This window comes from Carcharodon carcharias, chromosome 5 (genome assembly GCF_017639515.1).
Source record: "Carcharodon carcharias isolate sCarCar2 chromosome 5, sCarCar2.pri, whole genome shotgun sequence".
Lineage (NCBI taxonomy): Eukaryota > Metazoa > Chordata > Chondrichthyes > Lamniformes > Lamnidae > Carcharodon > Carcharodon carcharias.
In genome coordinates, this window is record NC_054471.1 from 130,589,646 (window position 1) to 130,609,264 (window position 19,619).

Consider the following 19,619-nt stretch of genomic DNA (forward strand, 5'->3'; position numbering starts at 1 on the left):
CTCTCCCAAAATTCCTTGCAACCTGGTATTACTTTCTAATATTCTCTCCTGTCTCCCACACCCCTGCTGAGTTAGTTTAAACCCTCCCCAACAGCACCAGCAAAATCACCTACAAGGAATGCTGTCCTGGCTCTGTTCAGATGCAATCCATCCACCTTGTACAGATGCCACCTCCCAGACCTAGTCCCAGTGTCCCAGGAATCTAAAGCCCTCCCTCCTGCACCATCTTTCCAGCCATGCATTCGTCTGTCTTATTCTCCTATTTCTGTACTCATTGGCTCCCTACATGCCGCAGGACAGGCATTCCTCTTGGCTGATAAAAACAAAAAAACTGCGGATGCTGGAAATCCAAAACAAAAACAGAATTACCTGGAAAAACTCAGCAGGTCTGGCAGCATCGGCGGAGAAGAAAAGAGTTGACGTTTCGAGTCCTCATGACCCTTCGACAGAACTTGAGTTCGAGTCCAGGAAAGAGCTGAAATATAACCAGCTTATATTTCAGCTCTTTCCTGGACTCGAACTCAAGTTCTGTCGAAGGGTCATGAGGACTCGAAACGTCAACTCTTTTCTTCTCCGCCGATGCTGCCATTCCTCTTGGCTGAGCTGTCCTGCCATGCCTTAACCTTAAAATTTTAAATCCTACTTAATAAACCTTACCAAAAAGTACAGTTCCTACATAATTCTAAACCTTAGGAATAGAATAAACCTTAAATACTTACTAGATACTCACCAGATACTCACCAAACAGCTAACTTCTTCTTCAACCAATCAAATTGCTTCTTTCTTGTGATGTCACAATTTGGTTTTTCACTCTCCTTTCAAACTCAGCGCGGGTCAGTTCCAAGCAGCTGACAGGTCCGCCTCTCCCGCTGCTCTTCCCGAAGGTCAGTGATCCACTAAATGTCAGGGACACAGTTGTTTAGGAGCTGGACTTAGACAAATCTTTCTTTACATTTAACTACCCATGAAAAGAATTTTCGAAACACTCGACAGGGGAGAGAATTCTGAGTCAACTATTATGAAATAATTACAGGCATTAAAATGCCACTGACCTACATTCATATATTATACTAAATGGTAAAAATTACCAAACATGATTTAATACAAAATTTAAAATGTGTTATTAGCAGAATACTACATTAGACTCCATCCAATAAAAATGCCTTCAACAAGTACGAAATTTCAGAGTGGCAGTAAAGCAATGCATTGTTGCGACAATGAACCATTCCACAGTGGTAGATATTATAGTTGGACTTTTCCCCAATAGTATGGGCTTAGGCTCCTGTTAATTCCAAAAGTGGACTGAGTCTTCTATGGTCCAACACCTGTACCCTTAAACCTGTCCTATATGGGTTAGCCTTGCCAGATTTAACAATTTACCCGCAGTGATACTACGTGATCACTAAAAAACCAAACATGCTTTCCTGTCTGTTCTGAAAATCAGAAAATTTCACAATGTGAATCAGATACACAAATAAACTGATTTATTTATAGGTTAAATAATATACAGAAGCCTTATGTTAGACTAAGCTACCGAAACAAAGCAATATTTATAACAATTGATTCTGCTGAGGGCCATTTTTAGAACTTTCTTTTAAACGGAGTGATGAGTGATAAGATTTGGAGTCAAAGTCCAGTTTGTCTCTTGATAAAATTTTCTTATATAATATTATATCTGGGTAAAATGAATTCAGTCCAACTAGGGAATTCAGATCTCCTACTAAAACTAACTCTGGCCAACCAGATTTGTGTCATAAAAACAAAAAACTGCGGATGCTGGAAATCCAAAACAAAAACAGAATTACCTGGAAAAACTCAGAAGTTCTGGCTTCCAGGTAATTCTGTTTCAGATTTGTGTCATATTCCACGTAGTATCACATATAATTTCCTTGACAAAAATAAACTAACGGAGCTGATCACTTCTTACAATATGGTGATGTGAGCTGATAACATTCAACCTGATCCATTTCCTGCGTCAATATCTCAATTAGTGGTTCAGCGTTTAGATAGAGAAAAATGTCTACTGCATTGCCTGTCAATCCACAGTAAATAATATTTCAAATAAGCTTCTGACCACCAAGCAACTTTTGATTTGACTAGTTTTGAAATAAAGAAAACCCTTTGACATATATTTCTCATTGAATAAATTCTCACTGTACGATTATACATGTTATGCATGCTGGACACCAATGCTTCAGAAGAATGAGATCCTCCAGAGATCAAGCTGCTTAAACCCAATTTATTAAAAGTTCAATTTACCCTAACTATTCTGCCATAAAATATAGAAATCTTCTTAAAAGCAAAATATTGTGAATGCTGGAAATCTGAAATAAAAACAGAAAATGCTGGAGAAACACAGCAGGTCTGTGAAGGGAGAAACTGAGTTAACATTTTGAGTCGACATGACTCTTGTTCAGAGCTAGGAGCTCCAATCCCACTTACATGTTAAAATTTGCTGTAGCAAATGGCATTAGTCTTTCCTCTTTTAGACCATACTTGTTCATATTCCAACTAGGAATCTGAGTCTCCCTTGGACTAATTAGGCAGTGAAAATTGTTTCTCTCCCTGGCAACTCTCAGCTGAAACAGCCCCTTTATAGAAAAATGGACAAAGGCTGAATTCGGAGCCCTTCCTCTGCTTTATACGTTGAGGGTTGTCTTGCAGAGCTGACAATCAAACCTACCTCATTGAAGAAGAAATGCTCTCCTCTGTGGGAGCTAGGGCAACTATATGGTCTGTTTAGCTAAGCTTCCTGCTCAGTTGGTCATATGAATGAAGATCATTCTAATATTAAAGGTATGGGTAGCTCTGGCATTTGATCAATTATCTCCACTGTTTCAAACCTAAAATGGTTTGTAATAATACAAAATCTGGGATGGCTGTTTTGCTCCATATTCCAACTATTATGTCCTAAGAAAACTTTTCAGATAGCTTGAGACTCATGGTGAACTAAATCTAACTTCAGGGGATGAGTTAAATAAAATTTCTTCCAGGGCCAAAACTCAAATTGTCACAAGTACAATTGGAGCAGGGAAGAGAGTTTACCTGCACATTAAATGGAAATGTATAAAATGAGCTTTTTAGATATTCACTATTAATTCTAGATCATTATTTAATCAGTAGAGGTTATTTACATCAATTCTAACACACCCCAGAAAGGCAGAAACAAATGGAAGTAATGATTGCTGCACAGTCCTGGAGACATAACAGAGTGAAAACAACCCATGGACAGTCCAGCACTCTGCTCTGTGCCTAATCTCCAATTGTTTTGGGTTACTGAGAATTTGATAAACCTTATCGATCTTTTACTTTTTGATAGTGCAGAGTCCACTGTTTTTGGAAGGTTATGTTTAACTGACTTGGCATAATTTTATGCATTCATATCCTCTACTTTCCATCATAATGTACATGAGGGTTTGTGTAACTTATGTGCTTTGAACTATAAATATCACGTGCTATAACTAAGCTTGCTGTCTAAATTTAAAAAGTGTTCTGGCCACCTAGAAGAATCTTGCTTGTCCTCAGTAACAAAACTGGCTATTTGAAATAATATAATGGTGCATTTTGTCTCTGATATCCAAATTGTGACCATGGTATTTTAAAAGGAAAGGGCCCTAATCAGTATTTCTAATGGCACTAAAGATGCAGTACCTCACTGGTAATATCCAATTTCACGATCCTTCAAAAAGAACAAGAATGGATCCATCTTACTCAATGTTATTAACAATGCATCCCATTTGGGTCAATGAAAATATTCAAGTTTATTGTTTGATAATTGTTCTTTATTGTAAATTTGACTAAAACAAAAAGTCCACACACAAGGAAAATTAAGGGTAATGGATAATGCCCCATTTGCTTATAATGGAATGAAAACATGGAGATCTAAAAGGAACTGTGGCAGCCTGATAGAAGGTAGGAAATTGAAAGTTAGGAGTTACACATAGGGAAATTCACTCTTTAAAGTTTTTCATCAATGATAAGCAGCCTGAATGAACATCACCACTATTTTCACAAGTCAGTGCATGAGAAAACAGGAGTGAACTCCTCAATATTTAAGTTCATGTTTATATGCAAATACATATTACATACAAATATGAGTACATCTGAGGTGCACATGCAACCGAGCCACATTCAAGTTATAATTTTAGCATAGAGAAATAGGCAAAAATGTTTCAATATGAAAAATGTTGAGCACCCTCAGGAGTTACAGATATCTAAATTCCACATAAGGAACCATGATTGTGTGTGTACTTATCTTCACAGTTGGAAGTCTTTCATCTGGAACATGTTCATAAGGTGTAGGAAAGTGTCTGACACTTCAAAATGCCACATCTTTAAAAGTACACTTGAAATCCTGATTTCCTAAAATATTGCAGTCATTATAAAAATTTCATTAAATGGATGTGAATTGCCTCAAATTTTATTAAAAAGTTAGAAAGGTTAGCAATTAACAAGCAATAAAAAATCTAGCAATCAACAAACACAAAAAAGAATCAACAAGCATTCCAAAATCAACAAATAAAATCAAATAAAACCTTTCAGAAAGAGCTTTAAGTGGCTATCTCGGTTTCTTAATAATAACAGATTTTAAAAAAATTTTCACAAAAGTCACTAAACATACTCATAAACTCAGCGATTCTACCTTAACAATACCTGAAACAATTTTCCCCTGCAAAGGCCTTCCTCTTTATTTGTTGCCTGACACTTGAGTATTTCCAGAGTTTTGCCACTTTTCTGGCAATATTTCCCAGGCTCAAAGCATGTTAGGCAGTAAGGCAGCTATTTGAAGACAATACAGTTCCATAGCATCAGGTGTAACAAGTAAAAATCAGCCCCATAGTCTTTAAACTCACGTAAGGTTTTCATTGAGTGGATACAAAGAGAATATTTCCTCTTGTATGGTAGAACATAATTAGAGGCCACCAAATAAGATAGTCACCAAGAAATCGAAATAGGGAATTCAGAAGAAACTACTTCACCCAAAGAGTGGCACAAATGAGGAACTCACTACCACATGGATCGGTTGCAGCAAATATTATAGGTGCATTTAAGTGGAATGTGGACAAGCATTTGAGGGAGACAGGAATAGATGGTTACCATGGTGGATTTAGGATAGAAAATATGAGAGGATGTTGAAGTGGAGCATGAACACTGGCATAGACTTGTTCGGCCAAATGGCTTGTTTCTGTGCCATATATCTGATGTAATCCTCTGCACTGTTCTGGTTGGAAAAGCACATTGTCCTAAGTTACGTACTGCCTTTTCTTTAATTGTTAATTTAGTGTTTTTAATTAAAAGTTTGTGTTGGTGAATGCTGTTAAAATATTATATATCAAGTTATTCCTATTTGGTAAATTATTTTCTTCCCTATTTTCAAGTGGGTGGGTTTGACTTGTGTTATTTAATTATTTTACATGACTATTTTATTTCATTTTATATTTCAACAGTATTCAGATATTTTCCCAATCCATATAAATCTGACAAAAGCCACTGAGCATTCATTCAACTTTGTGATATAATTTATGAAAACTTGGTATTAACAAGATATGTGATTTCAATTCTGTGGAAACTGTACGCATTTCAACTTTTAGCATGCCATATCTTCTGGTGAAGTAGTAAATTAGGGCTAAACCTCTCTCTACGTTGCTTTACTGACGTGCTTTAACTCTTCAACGTCAGAAGAACTTTTTTTCACCTTCGTGCCATTTTCCTATTTGTATAATATTTATGTTTCCGTTGCTGGCTTTATTTCACTTTGAGGTAAGCCTCACAGCTCTAACAGATGAGCAGGAATGCATAATTCATTTACAATTGCAGCACTCCTGAATTATGGAGCTTTTGTAATTGTTAAACAAGGTAAATATGCTGTCATTTGGTGCAACATCTTTTACACATCACTGTAAGAAAGGAAAACATCAGAACTCATCCATGCTTGCGTCGGAAGCTTTGCAATTTCTGAAATGACTGTCAAAAATTCATCATCACTAAAAGTGCACTGACGTCATACTTGTTCTAATTTCACCCTTCTCTAGGAACGCTCAGAATTAAAAACAATTTGGTTGTGGCTGGTGGAAGTAATAAGACATGTGAGGGCTGGCACACATTCGGAACCACTTATTAGTTACGCCAATACAGATTTTCTCCAAATTATTGAAAGCACCGCAAATACAGGGGCAGATTGTTTAGCCTGTGGTATGCGAAGATTAAAAAAAAGCACGCAGTGATGCTGCAAGTAACTGGCACATGGTCAAATGTTCCATAGGTGACAGAAGTGCATCCCTCGAACGTAACGTTATAGTGCAATTACTGAAATTCATTTTTGATACAGAAACGCCGTGCATATCTGCTCGAATCAATTTGCCTGCCAAGATTAAAGTACAACCCTTTTCCAGTTATGTTGATTATATGATGGCCTCACCAAATTATACTCGGGTACAATAAATCTCCACAAATTATAACCTTATGCAATAGGTCACAAAGTTGCTTGAAATTGTTAATTTGATGTTTCAGGTGAACATGCTTCTACCAGAAGTTTGGGACTAATCTGGTTGCTATGTAAATCTATTGCCTAATGTAGTAAGGAAGGAGCGAAGCCTTCGTTGCCTGCATGCTTATTGAAATTAATACGTGAACGAAGTATGTCGGCAAAACAATTCACGCTATGCGATCAGTTTTGACTAATGATTCCGACAAACAAGGAATTTTAAGCAACGAATTTTAAGTGGAGCAGGCGTCCGACGCCGTTTATTTACTCTAGCTAAACATCTCTCATACAGTTCGTTACCATTTCTTTGCCGGCAGTGCATTTCCATTCTCAATATATTCACATTTCCTCTGAGAATTTTCTAACAGACCAGTCTAATTAATTATAAATAATCACACGATCTGTAAAGAAAAAGGCACAAAAAAGCATTGCAAACAACTGCTATGTGCTCAGCTTTCGGCAGGATCATCAGATGGTCAAATTATAATATACCAACAAGTCGAAATTATACAATAGAAAAACGTGGGGCGGGCGGGGGATGTGGTATAACTAAGGTCCAGGAAGCTGTTAAGGTTTGGATTTGAAGGAAAAAGCAGAGAAGGTTGTTAAAGGAAACACTGTTGATGTGGTATACAAGGATTTTCAAAATACAGTGCCACACAGCAAGCTTGTGAGCAAAATTCTAGGTCATGGGATAAAAAGGAAAGTAGGCACTGGGATAAGAAATTGGCTGAGTGACTGGAAACAGAGCAGTGATAAATGGTTGTTTTTTCAGATTGGAGGAAGGTTTGTAGGGGAGTTCCTCAGGGGTCAATGTTGGGACCCTTTCTCTTCCTGATATATATTAATGACCTAGACTGTGGTGTACAGGGCATGATTTCAAAATTTGCAGATGATATGAAGATTGGAAATGTTGTCAACTGTGATGAGGATAGTCTTGAACTTCAAAAGGACATAGACATAATGGTGGAGTGGGAGGGCAAGTGGCAGATGAAGTTCAATGGAGAGAAGTGCAAGGTGATTTGTTTTGGCAGGAAAGATATGGTGAAACAGTATAAAGAGAGAACCTCTAAAGGAACAGGGACCTTGGTGCATACATATATAGGTCATTGAAGATGGCAGGGCATGTTGAGAGAGCAGTTAAAAAAGCATACAGTATCTACGGCTTTGTTATTAGGGGCATTGAGTAAGGTCGTATTGAACTTTTATAAGATGTGAGTTAGGCTTCATCTGGAGTATTGCGTCCAGTTCTGGCTGCCATACTTGAAGAAGGATATGAAGGGATTGGAGAGAGTACAGAGGAGATTCACAAGAGTGATTCCCAGGATGAAGAACTGTAGCTATGAGGATAGATTGGAGATGTTGGGACTGTTTTCCTTGGAGAAAAGAAAACTGAGAAGAGACTTGATAGAGATATTCCAGATCCTGAGGGGTATGGACAGGGTGAATAATGAGAAACTGTTCCCACTCAAGAGAACAGCAAGAACTAGAGGGCATAGATTCAAAAATAATTGGCAAAAGGAGAAAATGTTGTGAGAAAATTTTTTTTCACACAGAGTTATTGGAGTCTAGAACAAACTTCTTGAAAATGTGGTGGAGGCAGGTTCATCAAGGTATTCAAAAGGGAATTGGGTTGCTACCTGAAAAGAGAGAATGTGCAAGGTTATGGGAATAAAGCAGGGGAGGGGGTCTAGGTGGAGTGCCCTTTCAGAGAGCTAGTCCAACTCGATGGGCCGAATGGCCTCCTTCTGAACTGTAAAGATACCGTGATTCTATGATAGAAAGTAAGGGAGACTTTTTAAGAGTCACTTTACAAGCGGCCAGAATCATTAACTAATGGCAACTACAATAACTTCAAAAACGCACACACTCTTAAGTAAAAGACGGAAGCAAAAAGAAAGAACAATTAATTTTATTTCCTGGTCTTGTAACGACATCATGTGACGGGCTTCAGAGTGGCAACATCACCAACCCGAGAGGAGTGAACATTGTTACGGTGGGTGACGGAAGCTGCGTCCTCTCGCTCGCCTATTGTCATCGGAGCACGCCTATTGGTCAAGCTATCTGTCAGTCAGGCCGGCTTGGAACTCGGCCCCGGGGAGCGTGAGGCGCGCGATAGGCCGAAGCTATCGTCCCTCTTGGAACGCTGGGGGGCGGGCTTCCGCTCGCGCTCCGGGCTCAGGCTCGGCGTGGGTTTGGTTTGAGCTGCAGTTTTTTGCAGCTCCTAGTTCTTATGCAGACGTGTTACACGATGGACAGGTGATGCATTGCAATCGCCCGTTCTTCAGCTCAGCTTTAGGCAATACAGCAGCACCTCTTCACGTCCGAAACGAAAAGCCTCCAAATGGCAGTTTTCAGCGACTGACAAAAGTCTCAAATCTTTGGAAGTGTTGAGTAGTTTCTCATTTGCTGGTTTACAAGAAACAACAACAAAAACTAATCAGAAATGCCACCGACAACTCTTCTGCCTTTCACTGCTCCTGGTATTAATCGGAAGTCAGTGAACAACAGCTCGGTTTTAATCAACCGGCCCGCCTTTCGACTGACTGAGAAATTTTTGCTGCTTTTAGTTTTCAGTGGCTTCATCACTCTGTGTTTCGGTGCTATCTTCTTCTTACCCGACTCCTCCAAACTGCTGAGCGGGGTGTTCTTCCACTCGCAGCCGGCTTCGGTTTCAGGAAGCGGACCGAAACTGGACAGCAGAGAATTCGAGGCTGACAAGTTGAACAGGATCCGGGAGGATCACGAGAAGGCTCTTCGGGAAGCAAAGGACACCCTCCAGAAACTGCCCGATGAAATCAAACAGGACATTAAAGAGCAGAAGGAAAAAGTTGCACAGGATTCCGTGAATAAGAAGGAAGGAGCCCCGCGGTTGCCCAGTGTCGTCTTCCGCAAACCTGTGGGTGCGACAGGGCGTGAACCTAACGACCCCGAAACACGGGATAGACAGGCGAAGATAAAAGAGGTACAGGATGTTTCCAAATCGCGTTGAATTATTGACCTCTTTGCTGCTGTCCTTTTTTTCCTGTCGGCCCCACCACTTTCTGCAAGGCTTGTAGGTCTTTAAAAGGGTTTTTGTAAACTTCATTCTGTTTTTCTTGCGGAGAGTCTTTGTGGTATTTTCAGCGATCGTCTTTCTCCAGATGCAGTGCACCTTAGGTATCCACCTGGGAGCTCCAGATCCCGATGCCAGTCTCAAGTTATAAGCTGGTGCGTTCTGTCACGGTAACACACTGAAATGTCCATTGGGATAAACGGATAGGAAGAAAGCAGTAGTTTAGAGTACTCCCTAAGAAGATTAAAACTGTCTTCCATATATATTCAGAAATTGGAAAACACCAACCACAAATATTTATATAAGGCCTTTAACGTGGCATGTTAAGGAAATAGTTCTGAAGTGAAAACTTACTTGAATTCTGTACTTCAGACAATTTAGATAATGAACACATAGCGATACGTGGTTTATACCTTGGATAATTGGAATAATGTTCGTCATGGAGATAAATCGGTCCTTAAAACAAATATGGAATCAAATTCACTTCGGCGAATGCATAAGATAAAGTGCCTTTACCAGCTTTGTTAGCTTTTGTGGTAAAATAATGTTTTGTTTTCTTATAATGGTGAAGCTATTTTCTAGACTATTCTCTTCAATAATATTCTGAAATGAGATATGTAGATTGTAAAGTCCCTGCGCCAATTCTGTTTGAATTAGAAGTTAGACTTAGTACTCAAAAGAGGGAAAATGATTATAAAATATGGCTGATGCTGGGAATCTGAAATGAAAACATTAAATTCAAGCAAGTAAATGTATTTGGGTTGGGCAGCAACTGTGGAAAGGAAAAGAGTCGACAGCCCCAGTGTTGCCCTCATTATTCCTCTAAAATGGAGAGCAACATTGGGAGCCTGTACATGCACAGAATAACATGGAAATCCAGATGTCATCATCAACGATGCTGCATTCATCCAGAAGACCCCCAGATTGCAATAATGGGAAATCTGTGAATTGACAAAAACTTGTATTTTTATGCTGTTAAAACCCTTAAAGGTTATACCTTGTTGAATGAAATGTAACTGGGTGTTTAACAAAGTATTATGTTCATAGTTACTGTTAAATACTATCACTATCCCTGAAAGCTAATTTTATATTTGTAGATTGTCACGTTTCCCTATTATGATAATTTTTAAAATGTGATTTTTTTTAAAGTTTGTTTACAATATTTTAACTTCTATCATAATCAATCATCATTCATTTTGCTATCTGAAAATGTAATTAAAACTGAAGGCAATCAGTGCCTTTTAATTCCTGTTTTGTTGTCTAAACAAATATTTCAGTATGATTGGCTGCTTATCCTATAGACTATGTAATTACATGATTGTCCAGGGAACTATTTTCTTTCTTGTCATTCATTCATTCACGGGATGTGGGCTTCGCTGGCTGGGCCAGCATTTATTGCCCATCCCTAATTGCCCTTGAGAAGGTAGTGGTGAGCTTCTTGAATCGCTGCAGTCCGTGAGGTGTAGGTCCACCCACAGTGCTGTTAGGGAGTTCCAAGATTTTGACCCATTAGTAGACTTAACTACCAACCGACATAGATATAGCCTATCAAGTGGTTTTGATTTTTGTTTTCGTCCATGATCATTTCCCTTTGCTTGTGAGCTGTTTGATATCTTGGCCTTGGGTCACTTGCGTTCTTCATTATAATGTACCTTATTACACAAGGTTACATCCAGAAACCGATAAACACAGAAAGCTTACTTTGAAAAGGTTGTTCTTTTTAATTTGTTGTTTTTGTTAATCTTAGCACAAGTTTGCAAACTGTTCCAGAAAGGGAAAAGCAGTATGGCAGAGGAACTGATTTAATTTTGATGGAAATTATACATATAAGCCTAACTTGCTATCCAAATAAGGTAGTTATACTTTAGTTAGAAGTGTAAAACAGAGCCAGAAGGAATGCTCTGGTCATACATTTTTAAAAAAGATGCATCTCGTACCTCACAAATAGTCTTTCCTTGTTGGGTGTTTGTAATAATAGTGGAAAATAGTTGTAATTTGCTCTTGGGCCTAACCCCTAAATCCTTCTGATTTAGTATCTCAGCAATTCAGCTACCACAGCTTGTTTCAACATCATCAGCTTCTTTCTTGAAATGCCCTTTGTTAAAAGCCTGTTCTTGATCTCCTGCCATATCTCTAATTTGAATTTCCTTTATAAAGTTGTGTCATTGCCATCTAATTCTGGACCCACTTGCTGTTCAAATCTGTTTTTTCTTTCTGCCCACAGCACCAAGATTGCCTGGGTGAAACTCACCAATGTGACTACAGCTGTGAAGTACTGTCCCTCCTCTTCTTCCTCTGAGGCCTCTGATATAGTTGCCCATTTGATCTTGCTCCTTCAATGCTTTCCCTTGGTAGTTCACCTCTATGGCATCATCCTCTTACAATGCATTCCTTTCTTATCCCAATACAATCAGTATATGAGTGAAACACTGGCTGCTGGAAATCTGAAATTATGGAAATACTTAGCAGGCCTGGCAGTATCTGTAGAGGACGAAACAGGTTCATGACCTTTCATCAGAACTTGACCTGAAAGGACATCGACCTGAAAATGTTAACTTTCTCCACAGATGCTGCCTGAACTGAGTATTTCCAGAATTTTGTGTTTTTGTTAAATCATAGCATTAGCACTAAAGGCTGCTGCTTCCATAATTGCATGATTACCTGGCGTACCAGAAGTCTCCATCATAAACCTTCCCTAATTCCTTATTTATGTACTGCTAGAACTTCCTTCAACAAGATACTCAGAGCATTTGTCCTGCTGGCGATAATTTCTATATTACATGTTTTAATAACTTGAAATAATTACAGCAAGCGTTTTGAAAATTGGCTTCAGCCAGCAGTATCTCTAGGGGCACTCAGTGTATCAATAGGAAAAGGATTGCAGATTGGTTTTCAAGATGAAGCCACACTCAATTCTGAATTGAAGCTAAACAAATTCATAGCTGTTTGAAAGGCATTGGGATTGTTAATGTTAACTCCAGTTTGTGTCAATCAACAGTTATGATTTCAGTTGCTGTCAGATGTCACACCAAACAGGTTGCAGCTGCTTTTACATTGACACTAGAGAGATGCTTGGTTCACTAGTTGATAACAGGTGGGTCTTGTGCTTTTGGGAAACTGGTGGTACAGGCCTACTAGCAGCTTTAGTGTAAATTTTCTGGGTTTGCAAACACAAAATTTGCATTTGCCACTTGGTGCATGGAGGCCCTGTTTTACGTACCAGCTTCCTTTAAACACAGTATAATAGCACCTGATTGGATGATGAAGGGAATATAGTTTACACCTTATATGCATAATGCTACATTTTTAAAAAAAAATGTTCATGAGATGTGGGCTTTGCTGGTTGGGCCAGCATTTATTGCCCATCCCTAGTTGCCCTTGAGAAGGTGGTGGTGAGCTGCCTTCTTGAACCGCTGCAGCCCATGTGGTGTAGGTACACCCACAGTGCTGTTAGGAAGGGAGTTCCAGGATTTTGACCCTGCAGGGTCAAAATCCTGGAATGAAATGGTTAATGTTCTAAATGACTGAGCCTGATTTAACATCATAGTAAAGGCCACCATTTTAATTGAGAAACAGCATTGTGGTCTGCACTTCCTTGTTCTGCACAGCTTCAACCATGTGAAAAGCGTGAGCCGACTGTATGAGAGATCATTTCCTCCATCGTGTTCACCATCAACTCTGTTAGAAGCTGCGGAAAAGAACCATGATGTTTTTGAACTTTGTGTTTTCTTTTTTTGAAGCATTTCAGAACTTATGCTAGTCCAAAATTGTACTTTTGGTCCGTTACTGTGCCTTAAATCTTCTACGTATTCTCTTAGTACATAAATCTAATAAATTTGAATGCAGTGGTCTCATAGCATGGTATATATCACTGTTGAGAGACAGCAGGAGAGTGTGATAAGTTTTTTACTTGGTCCCTAATGCCGTGTGCCGTTGTTAGAGATAATTTTGTCCTTTCTCAGGTTGCAGTTGATACAAGCCCTGGTCTGATAATTAAAACTGCCTTTTCCTTTAAGCAGAAATTAAGCATGTTGGGAGAAAGCCCAACATGTAACAAAACAACCATAAACTTTGTCTTGCACTGATCCTTCTTTTAATCTCCCTGGCTGTTTAGTTAGACTGAACCTGACAGTGCACAAACTTAGTGACTGCTTAGGGCTGCTCTGAACATTACACTGACACCAAAATCATTGTTAAGATTGTTTGCTTTCATCTCCATAACATACCCAATTTTTTATTACTTTAAGACCCAATCCCTCTCTCGTTCCCCTCTTGCCTTCCCCAGCAGTACTCCACACAAACTCAAACTTATTCAGAAGTTTTCAGTTCATATCAACAGCAACAGCTTATATTTATATTACACTTCTAACGTAATGAAAAGTTCCAAGGTGCTTCACAGGAGCATTACAAAACAACGTATGACGCTGAGCCACATAAAGAAATATCAGGTCAAAAGGCCAAAAGCTTGGTCAAAGGGGTAGGTTTTAAAGCATGTCATAGCGGAGGAAAGTGAGATAGAGAGGTGTAGGTAAGGTAATCCAGAGGCAAGTGAAAGCACGGCCAACCATGGTGGAGTAATTAAAATTGGGGATGCACAAAAAACCAGAGTTAGAAAAGTGTAGATATCTCAGAGTTGTGGGGCTGGAGGAGGTTACAGAGATAGTGAGGAGTGAAGCCGTGGAAGGATTTGAAAATGAGGATGAGAATTATAAAAATACATCCTGTTAGTTAAAGTTAAACACATTAGCACCCCATTTTTTGTTGACTTCCAGTGGCTTCCTGTCCACCAGCATATATATTTCAAAAACCTGTGCCATCATCATAAGTTCCAATCTCTTAGTTTTCTGTTGCTTCATCCACTCTGTGCCCATGCTTTTTGCCTCTGTACCATTACTGGTGGTAGAGCCATTGACTATTACTGGCGGTGGAGCCTTCAGCCACAGACCCTTGAATTCTGTCCAACCTCTTTAACCACCTTTGCATTGCCAAGTCCGACAAAAGCAACCTTATCTGTTTTAGGTATCTCCCCTAACTTGTTTTCTACTTCGCACTCCAAACTTTGCGCTCCTGACAGTTTGTGTGTTGCTGAGGGATTTTATATTACCAGAAAGTTTATATAAATATAGAGGTCATTTACACCAGATCCTTAGCTTTGTCAAGTTGTTTTTACAATTCCAAGGTTGAAATAGACAAAACCTTCAAAATGAAAATCAACTATCTGTAATTGTTTTATACAGAGGAGTGTTTGTTTGAGGGTAAGCCTCCTGAATCTAAATGTTGACATCAAGAACTCATAATTTCACTTGCTCAGCAAGTCCAAATGTGTGCTTTGGAGCATTTCCTCTGCTGGGAGGAGCTGCTTCCTTCTGATGCACTGGTAATTTAAGTGCTGTAAGATCTTTTGTGTATTAACTGTGAAGCCATTGTCCATGATAGAAATTATTTGTATTTGGTTGATGTGATGCTCTTCTAGTAACTACAATTATAGTCATTCTATGCAATGGTTAAGTTAGGTTTAAGTGTAGAATACTTTGACATGGCCCTGTCTTTGCACATAATGTGCCTTAAATTTTACAAAGAATATTTACATAGAATGTTTAACAGAAACAGACAATTTGGCTGAAAAGATTCATGCTGATGTTTGAACTCGAAATGAACGTACACCTATCTCTCTTCCCTCCCTCATTTTCTCTCTCTCTCCCTCCCACTTTTTCTCTCTCTTTCTCTCTCCCTCCCGCTCTTTCTCTCTCCCTCCCGCTCTTTCTCTCTCCCTCCCGCTCTGTCTCTCTCTCTCCCTCCCGCTCTGTCTCTCTCTCTCCCTCCCGCTCTGTCTCTCTCTCTCCCTCCCGCTCTGTCTCTCTCTCTCCCTCCCGCTCTGTCTCTCTCTCTCCCTCCCGCTCTGTCTCTCTCTCTCCCTCCCGCTCTGTCTCTCTCTCTCCCTCCCGCTCTGTCTCTCTCTCTCCCTCCCGCTCTGTCTCTCTCTCTCCCTCCCGCTCTGTCTCTCTCTCTCCCTCCCGCTCTGTCTCTCTCTCTCCCTCCCGCTCTGTCTCTCTCTCTCCCTCCCGCTCTGTCTCTCTCTCTCCCTCCCGCTCTGTCTCTCTCTCTCCCTCCCGCTCTGTCTCTCTCTCTCCCTCCCGCTCTGTCTCTCTCTCTCCCTCCCGCTCTGTCTCTCTCTCTCCCTCCCGCTCTGTCTCTCTCTCTCCCTCCCGCTCTGTCTCTCTCTCTCTCTCCCTCTCGCTCTTTCTCTCTCCCTCCCGCTCTTTCTCTCTCCCTCCCGCTCTTTCTCTCTCCCTCCCGCTCTTTCTCTCTCCCTCCCGCTCTTTCTCTCTCCCTCTCGCTCTTTCTCTCTCCCTCTCGCTCTTTCTCTCTCCCTCTCGCTCTTTCTCTCTCCCTCTCGCTCTTTCTCTCTCCCTCTCGCTCTTTCTCCCTCCCTCTCGCTCTTTCTCCCTCCCTCTCGCTCTTTCTCCCTCCCTCTCGCTCTTTCTCTCTCCCTCTCGCTCTTTCTCTCTCCCTCTCGCTCTTTCTCTCTCCCTCTCGCTCTTTCTCTCTCCCTCTCGCTCTTTCTCTCTCCCTCTCGCTCTTTCTCTCTCCCTCTCGCTCTTTCTCTCTCCCTCTCGCTCTTTCTCTCTCCCTCTCGCTCTTTCTCTCTCCCTCTCGCTCTTTCTCTCTCCCTCTCGCTCTTTCTCTCTCCCTCTCGCTCTTTCTCTCTCCCTCTCGCTCTTTCTCTCTCCCTCTCGCTCTTTCTCTCTCCCTCTCGCTCTTTCTCTCTCCCTCTCGCTCTTTCTCTCTCCCTCTCGCTCTTTCTCTCTCCCTCTCGCTCTTTCTCTCTCCCTCTCGCTCTTTCTCCCTCCCTCTCGCTCTTTCTCCCTCCCTCTCGCTCTTTCTCTCTCCCTCTCGCTCTTTCTCTCTCCCTCTCGCTCTTTCTCTCTCCCTCTCGCTCTTTCTCTCTCCCTCTCGCTCTTTCTCTCTCCCTCTCGCTCTTTCTCTCTCCCTCTCGCTCTTTCTCTCTCCCTCTCGCTCTTTCTCTCTCCCTCTCGCTCTTTCTCTCTCCCTCTCGCTCTTTCTCTCTCCCTCTCGCTCTTTCTCTCTCCCTCTCGCTCTTTCTCTCTCCCTCTCGCTCTTTTTTTCTCCCTCTCGCTCTTTTTTTCTCCCTCTCGCTCTTTTTTTCTCCCTCTCGCTCTTTCTCTCTCCCTCTCGCTCTTTCTCTCTCCCTCTCGCTCTTTCTCTCTCCCTCTCGCTCTTTCTCTCTCCCTCTCGCTCTTTCTCTCTCCCTCTCGCTCTTTCTCTCTCCCTCTCGCTCTTTCTCCCTCCCTCTCGCTCTTTCTCCCTCCCTCTCGCTCTTTCTCTCTCCCTCTCGCTCTTTCTCTCTCCCTCTCGCTCTTTCTCCCTCCCTCTCGCTCTTTCTCTCTCCCTCTCGCTCTTTCTCTCTCCCTCTCGCTCTTTCTCTCTCCCTCTCGCTCTTTCTCTCTCCCTCTCGCTCTTTCTCCCTCCCTCTCGCTCTTTCTCTCTCCCTCTCGCTCTTTCTCTCTCCCTCTCGCTCTTTCTCCCTCTCGCTCTTTCTCTCTCCCTCTCGCTCTTTCTCTCTCCCTCTCGCTCTTTCTCTCTCCCTCTCGCTCTTTCTCTCTCCCTCTCGCTCTTTCTCTCTCCCTCTCGCTCTTTCTCTCTCCCTCTCGCTCTTTCTCTCTCCCTCTCGCTCTTTCTCTCTCCCTCTCGCTCTTTCTCTCTCCCTCTCGCTCTTTCTCTCTCCCTCTCGCTCTTTCTCTCTCCCTCTCGCTCTTTCTCTCTCCCTCTCGCTCTTTCTCTCTCCCTCTCGCTCTTTCTCTCTCCCTCTCGCTCTTTCTCTCTCCCTCTCGCTCTTTCTCTCTCCCTCTCGCTCTTTCTCTCTCCCTCTCGCTCTTTCTCTCTCCCTCTCGCTCTTTCTCTCTCCCTCTCGCTCTTTCTCTCTCCCTCTCGCTCTTTCTCTCTCCCTCCCGCTCTTTCTCTCTCCCTCCCGCTCTTTCTCTCTCCCTCCCGCTCTTTCTCTCTCCCTCCCGCTCTTTCTCTCTCCCTCCCGCTCTTTCTCTCTCCCTCCCGCTCTTTCTCTCTCCCTCCCGCTCTTTCTCTCTCCCTCCCGCTCTTTCTCTCTCCCTCCCGCTCTTTCTCTCTCCCTCCCGCTCTTTCTCTCTCCCTCCCGCTCTTTCTCTCTCCCTCCCGCTCTTTCTCTCTCCCTCCCGCTCTTTCTCTCTCCCTCCCGCTCTTTCTCTCTCCCTCCCGCTCTTTCTCTCTCCCTCCCGCTCTTTCTCTCTCCCTCCCGCTCTTTCTCTCTCCCTCCCGCTCTTTCTCTCTCCCTCCCGCTCTTTCTCTCTCCCTCCCGCTCTTTCTCTCTCCCTCCCGCTCTTTCTCTCGCCCTCCCGCTCTTTCTCTCGCCCTCCCGCTCTTTCTCTCGCCCTCCCGCTCTTTCTCTCGCCCTCCCGCTCTTTCTCTCGCCCTCCCGCTCTTTCTCTCGCCCTCCCGCTCTTTCTCTCGCCCTCCCGCTCTTTCTCTCGCCCTCCCGCTCTTTCTCTCGCCCTCCCGCTCTTTCTCTCGCCCTCCCGCTCTTTCTCTCGCCCTCCCGCTCTTTCTCTCGCCCTCCCGCTCTTTCTCTCGCCCTCCCGCTCTTTCTCTCGCCCTCCCGCTCTTTCTCTCGCCCTCCCGCTCTTTCTCTCGCCCTCCCGCTCTTTCTCTCGCCCTCCCGCTCTTTCTCTCGCCCTCCCGCTCTTTCTCTCGCCCTCCCGCTCTTTCTCTCGCCCTCCCGCTCTTTCTCTCGCCCTCCCGCTCTTTCTCTCGCCCTCCCGCTCTTTCTCTCGCCCTCCCGCTCTTTCTCTCGCCCTCCCGCTCTTTCTCTCGCCCTCCCGCTCTTTCTCTCGCCCTCCCGCTCTTTCTCTCGCCCTCCCGCTCTTTCTCTCGCCCTCCCGCTCTTTCTCTCGCCCTCCCGCTCTTTCTCTCGCCCTCCCGCTCTTTCTCTCGCCCTCCCGCTCTTTCTCTCGCCCTCCCGCTCTTTCTCTCGCCCTCCCGCTCTTTCTCTCGCCCTCCCGCTCTTTCTCTCGCCCTCCCGCTCTTTCTCTCGCCCTCCCGCTCTTTCTCTCGCCCTCCCGCTCTTTCTCTCGCCCTCCCGCTCTTTCTCTCGCCCTCCCGCTCTTTCTCTCGCCCTCCCGCTCTTTCTCTCGCCCTCCCGCTCTTTCTCTCGCCCTCCCGCTCTTTCTCTCGCCCTCCCGCTCTTTCTCTCGCCCTCCCGCTCTTTCTCTCGCCCTCCCGCTCTTTCTCTCGCCCTCCCGCTCTTTCTCTCGCCCTCCCGCTCTTTCTCTCGCCCTCCCGCTCTTTCTCTCGCCCTCCCGCTCTTTCTCTCGCCCTCCCGCTCTTTCTCTCGCCCTCCCGCTCTTTCTCTCGCCCTCCCGCTCTTTCTCTCGCCCTCCCGCTCTTTCTCTCGCCCTCCCGCTCTTTCTCTCGCCCTCCCGCTCTTTCTCTCGCCCTCCCGCTCTTTCTCTCGCCCTCCCGCTCTTTCTCTCGCCCTCCCGCTCTTTCTCTCGCCCTCCCGCTCTTTCTCTCGCCCTCCCGCTCTTTCTCTCGCCCTCCCGCTCTTTCTCTCGCCCTCCCGCTCTTTCTCTCGCCCTCCCGCTCTTTCTCTCGCCCTCCCGCTCTTTCTCTCGCCCTCCCGCTCTTTCTCTCGCCCTCCCGCTCTTTCTCTCGCCCTCCCGCTCTTTCTCTCGCCCTCCCGCTCTTTCTCTCGCCCTCCCGCTCTTTCTCTCGCCCTCCCGCTCTTTCTCTCGCCCTCCCGCTCTTTCTCTCGCCCTCCCGCTCTTTCTCTCGCCCTCCCGCTCTTTCTCTCGCCCTCCCGCTCTTTCTCTCGCCCTCCCGCTCTTTCTCTCGCCCTCCCGCTCTTTCTCTCGCCCTCCCGCTCTTTCTCTCGCCCTCCCGCTCTTTCTCTCGCCCTCCCGCTCTTTCTCTCGCCCTCCCGCTCTTTCTCTCGCCCTCCCGCTCTTTCTCTCGCCCTCCCGCTCTTTCTCTCGCCCTCCCGCTCTTTCTCTCGCCCTCCCGCTCTTTCTCTCGCCCTCCCGCTCTTTC

General features: G+C 43.7%; 1 protein-coding gene across 1 annotated transcript in view; it reads left to right on the plus strand.

Annotated features, from left to right (window-relative positions):
- The first annotated feature begins 8,651 nt into the window (after positions 1 to 8,651).
- man1a1 (mannosidase, alpha, class 1A, member 1) overlaps positions 8,652 to 19,619 on the plus strand; it is a 517,794-nt gene continuing 506,826 nt past the window's right edge. Inside the window, exon 1 of the mRNA XM_041187990.1 lies at positions 8,652 to 9,449. Coding sequence (XP_041043924.1) covers positions 8,931 to 9,449 — 519 coding nt within the window. The 5' untranslated portion in view covers positions 8,652 to 8,930. The remainder of the gene's footprint in view (positions 9,450 to 19,619) is intronic.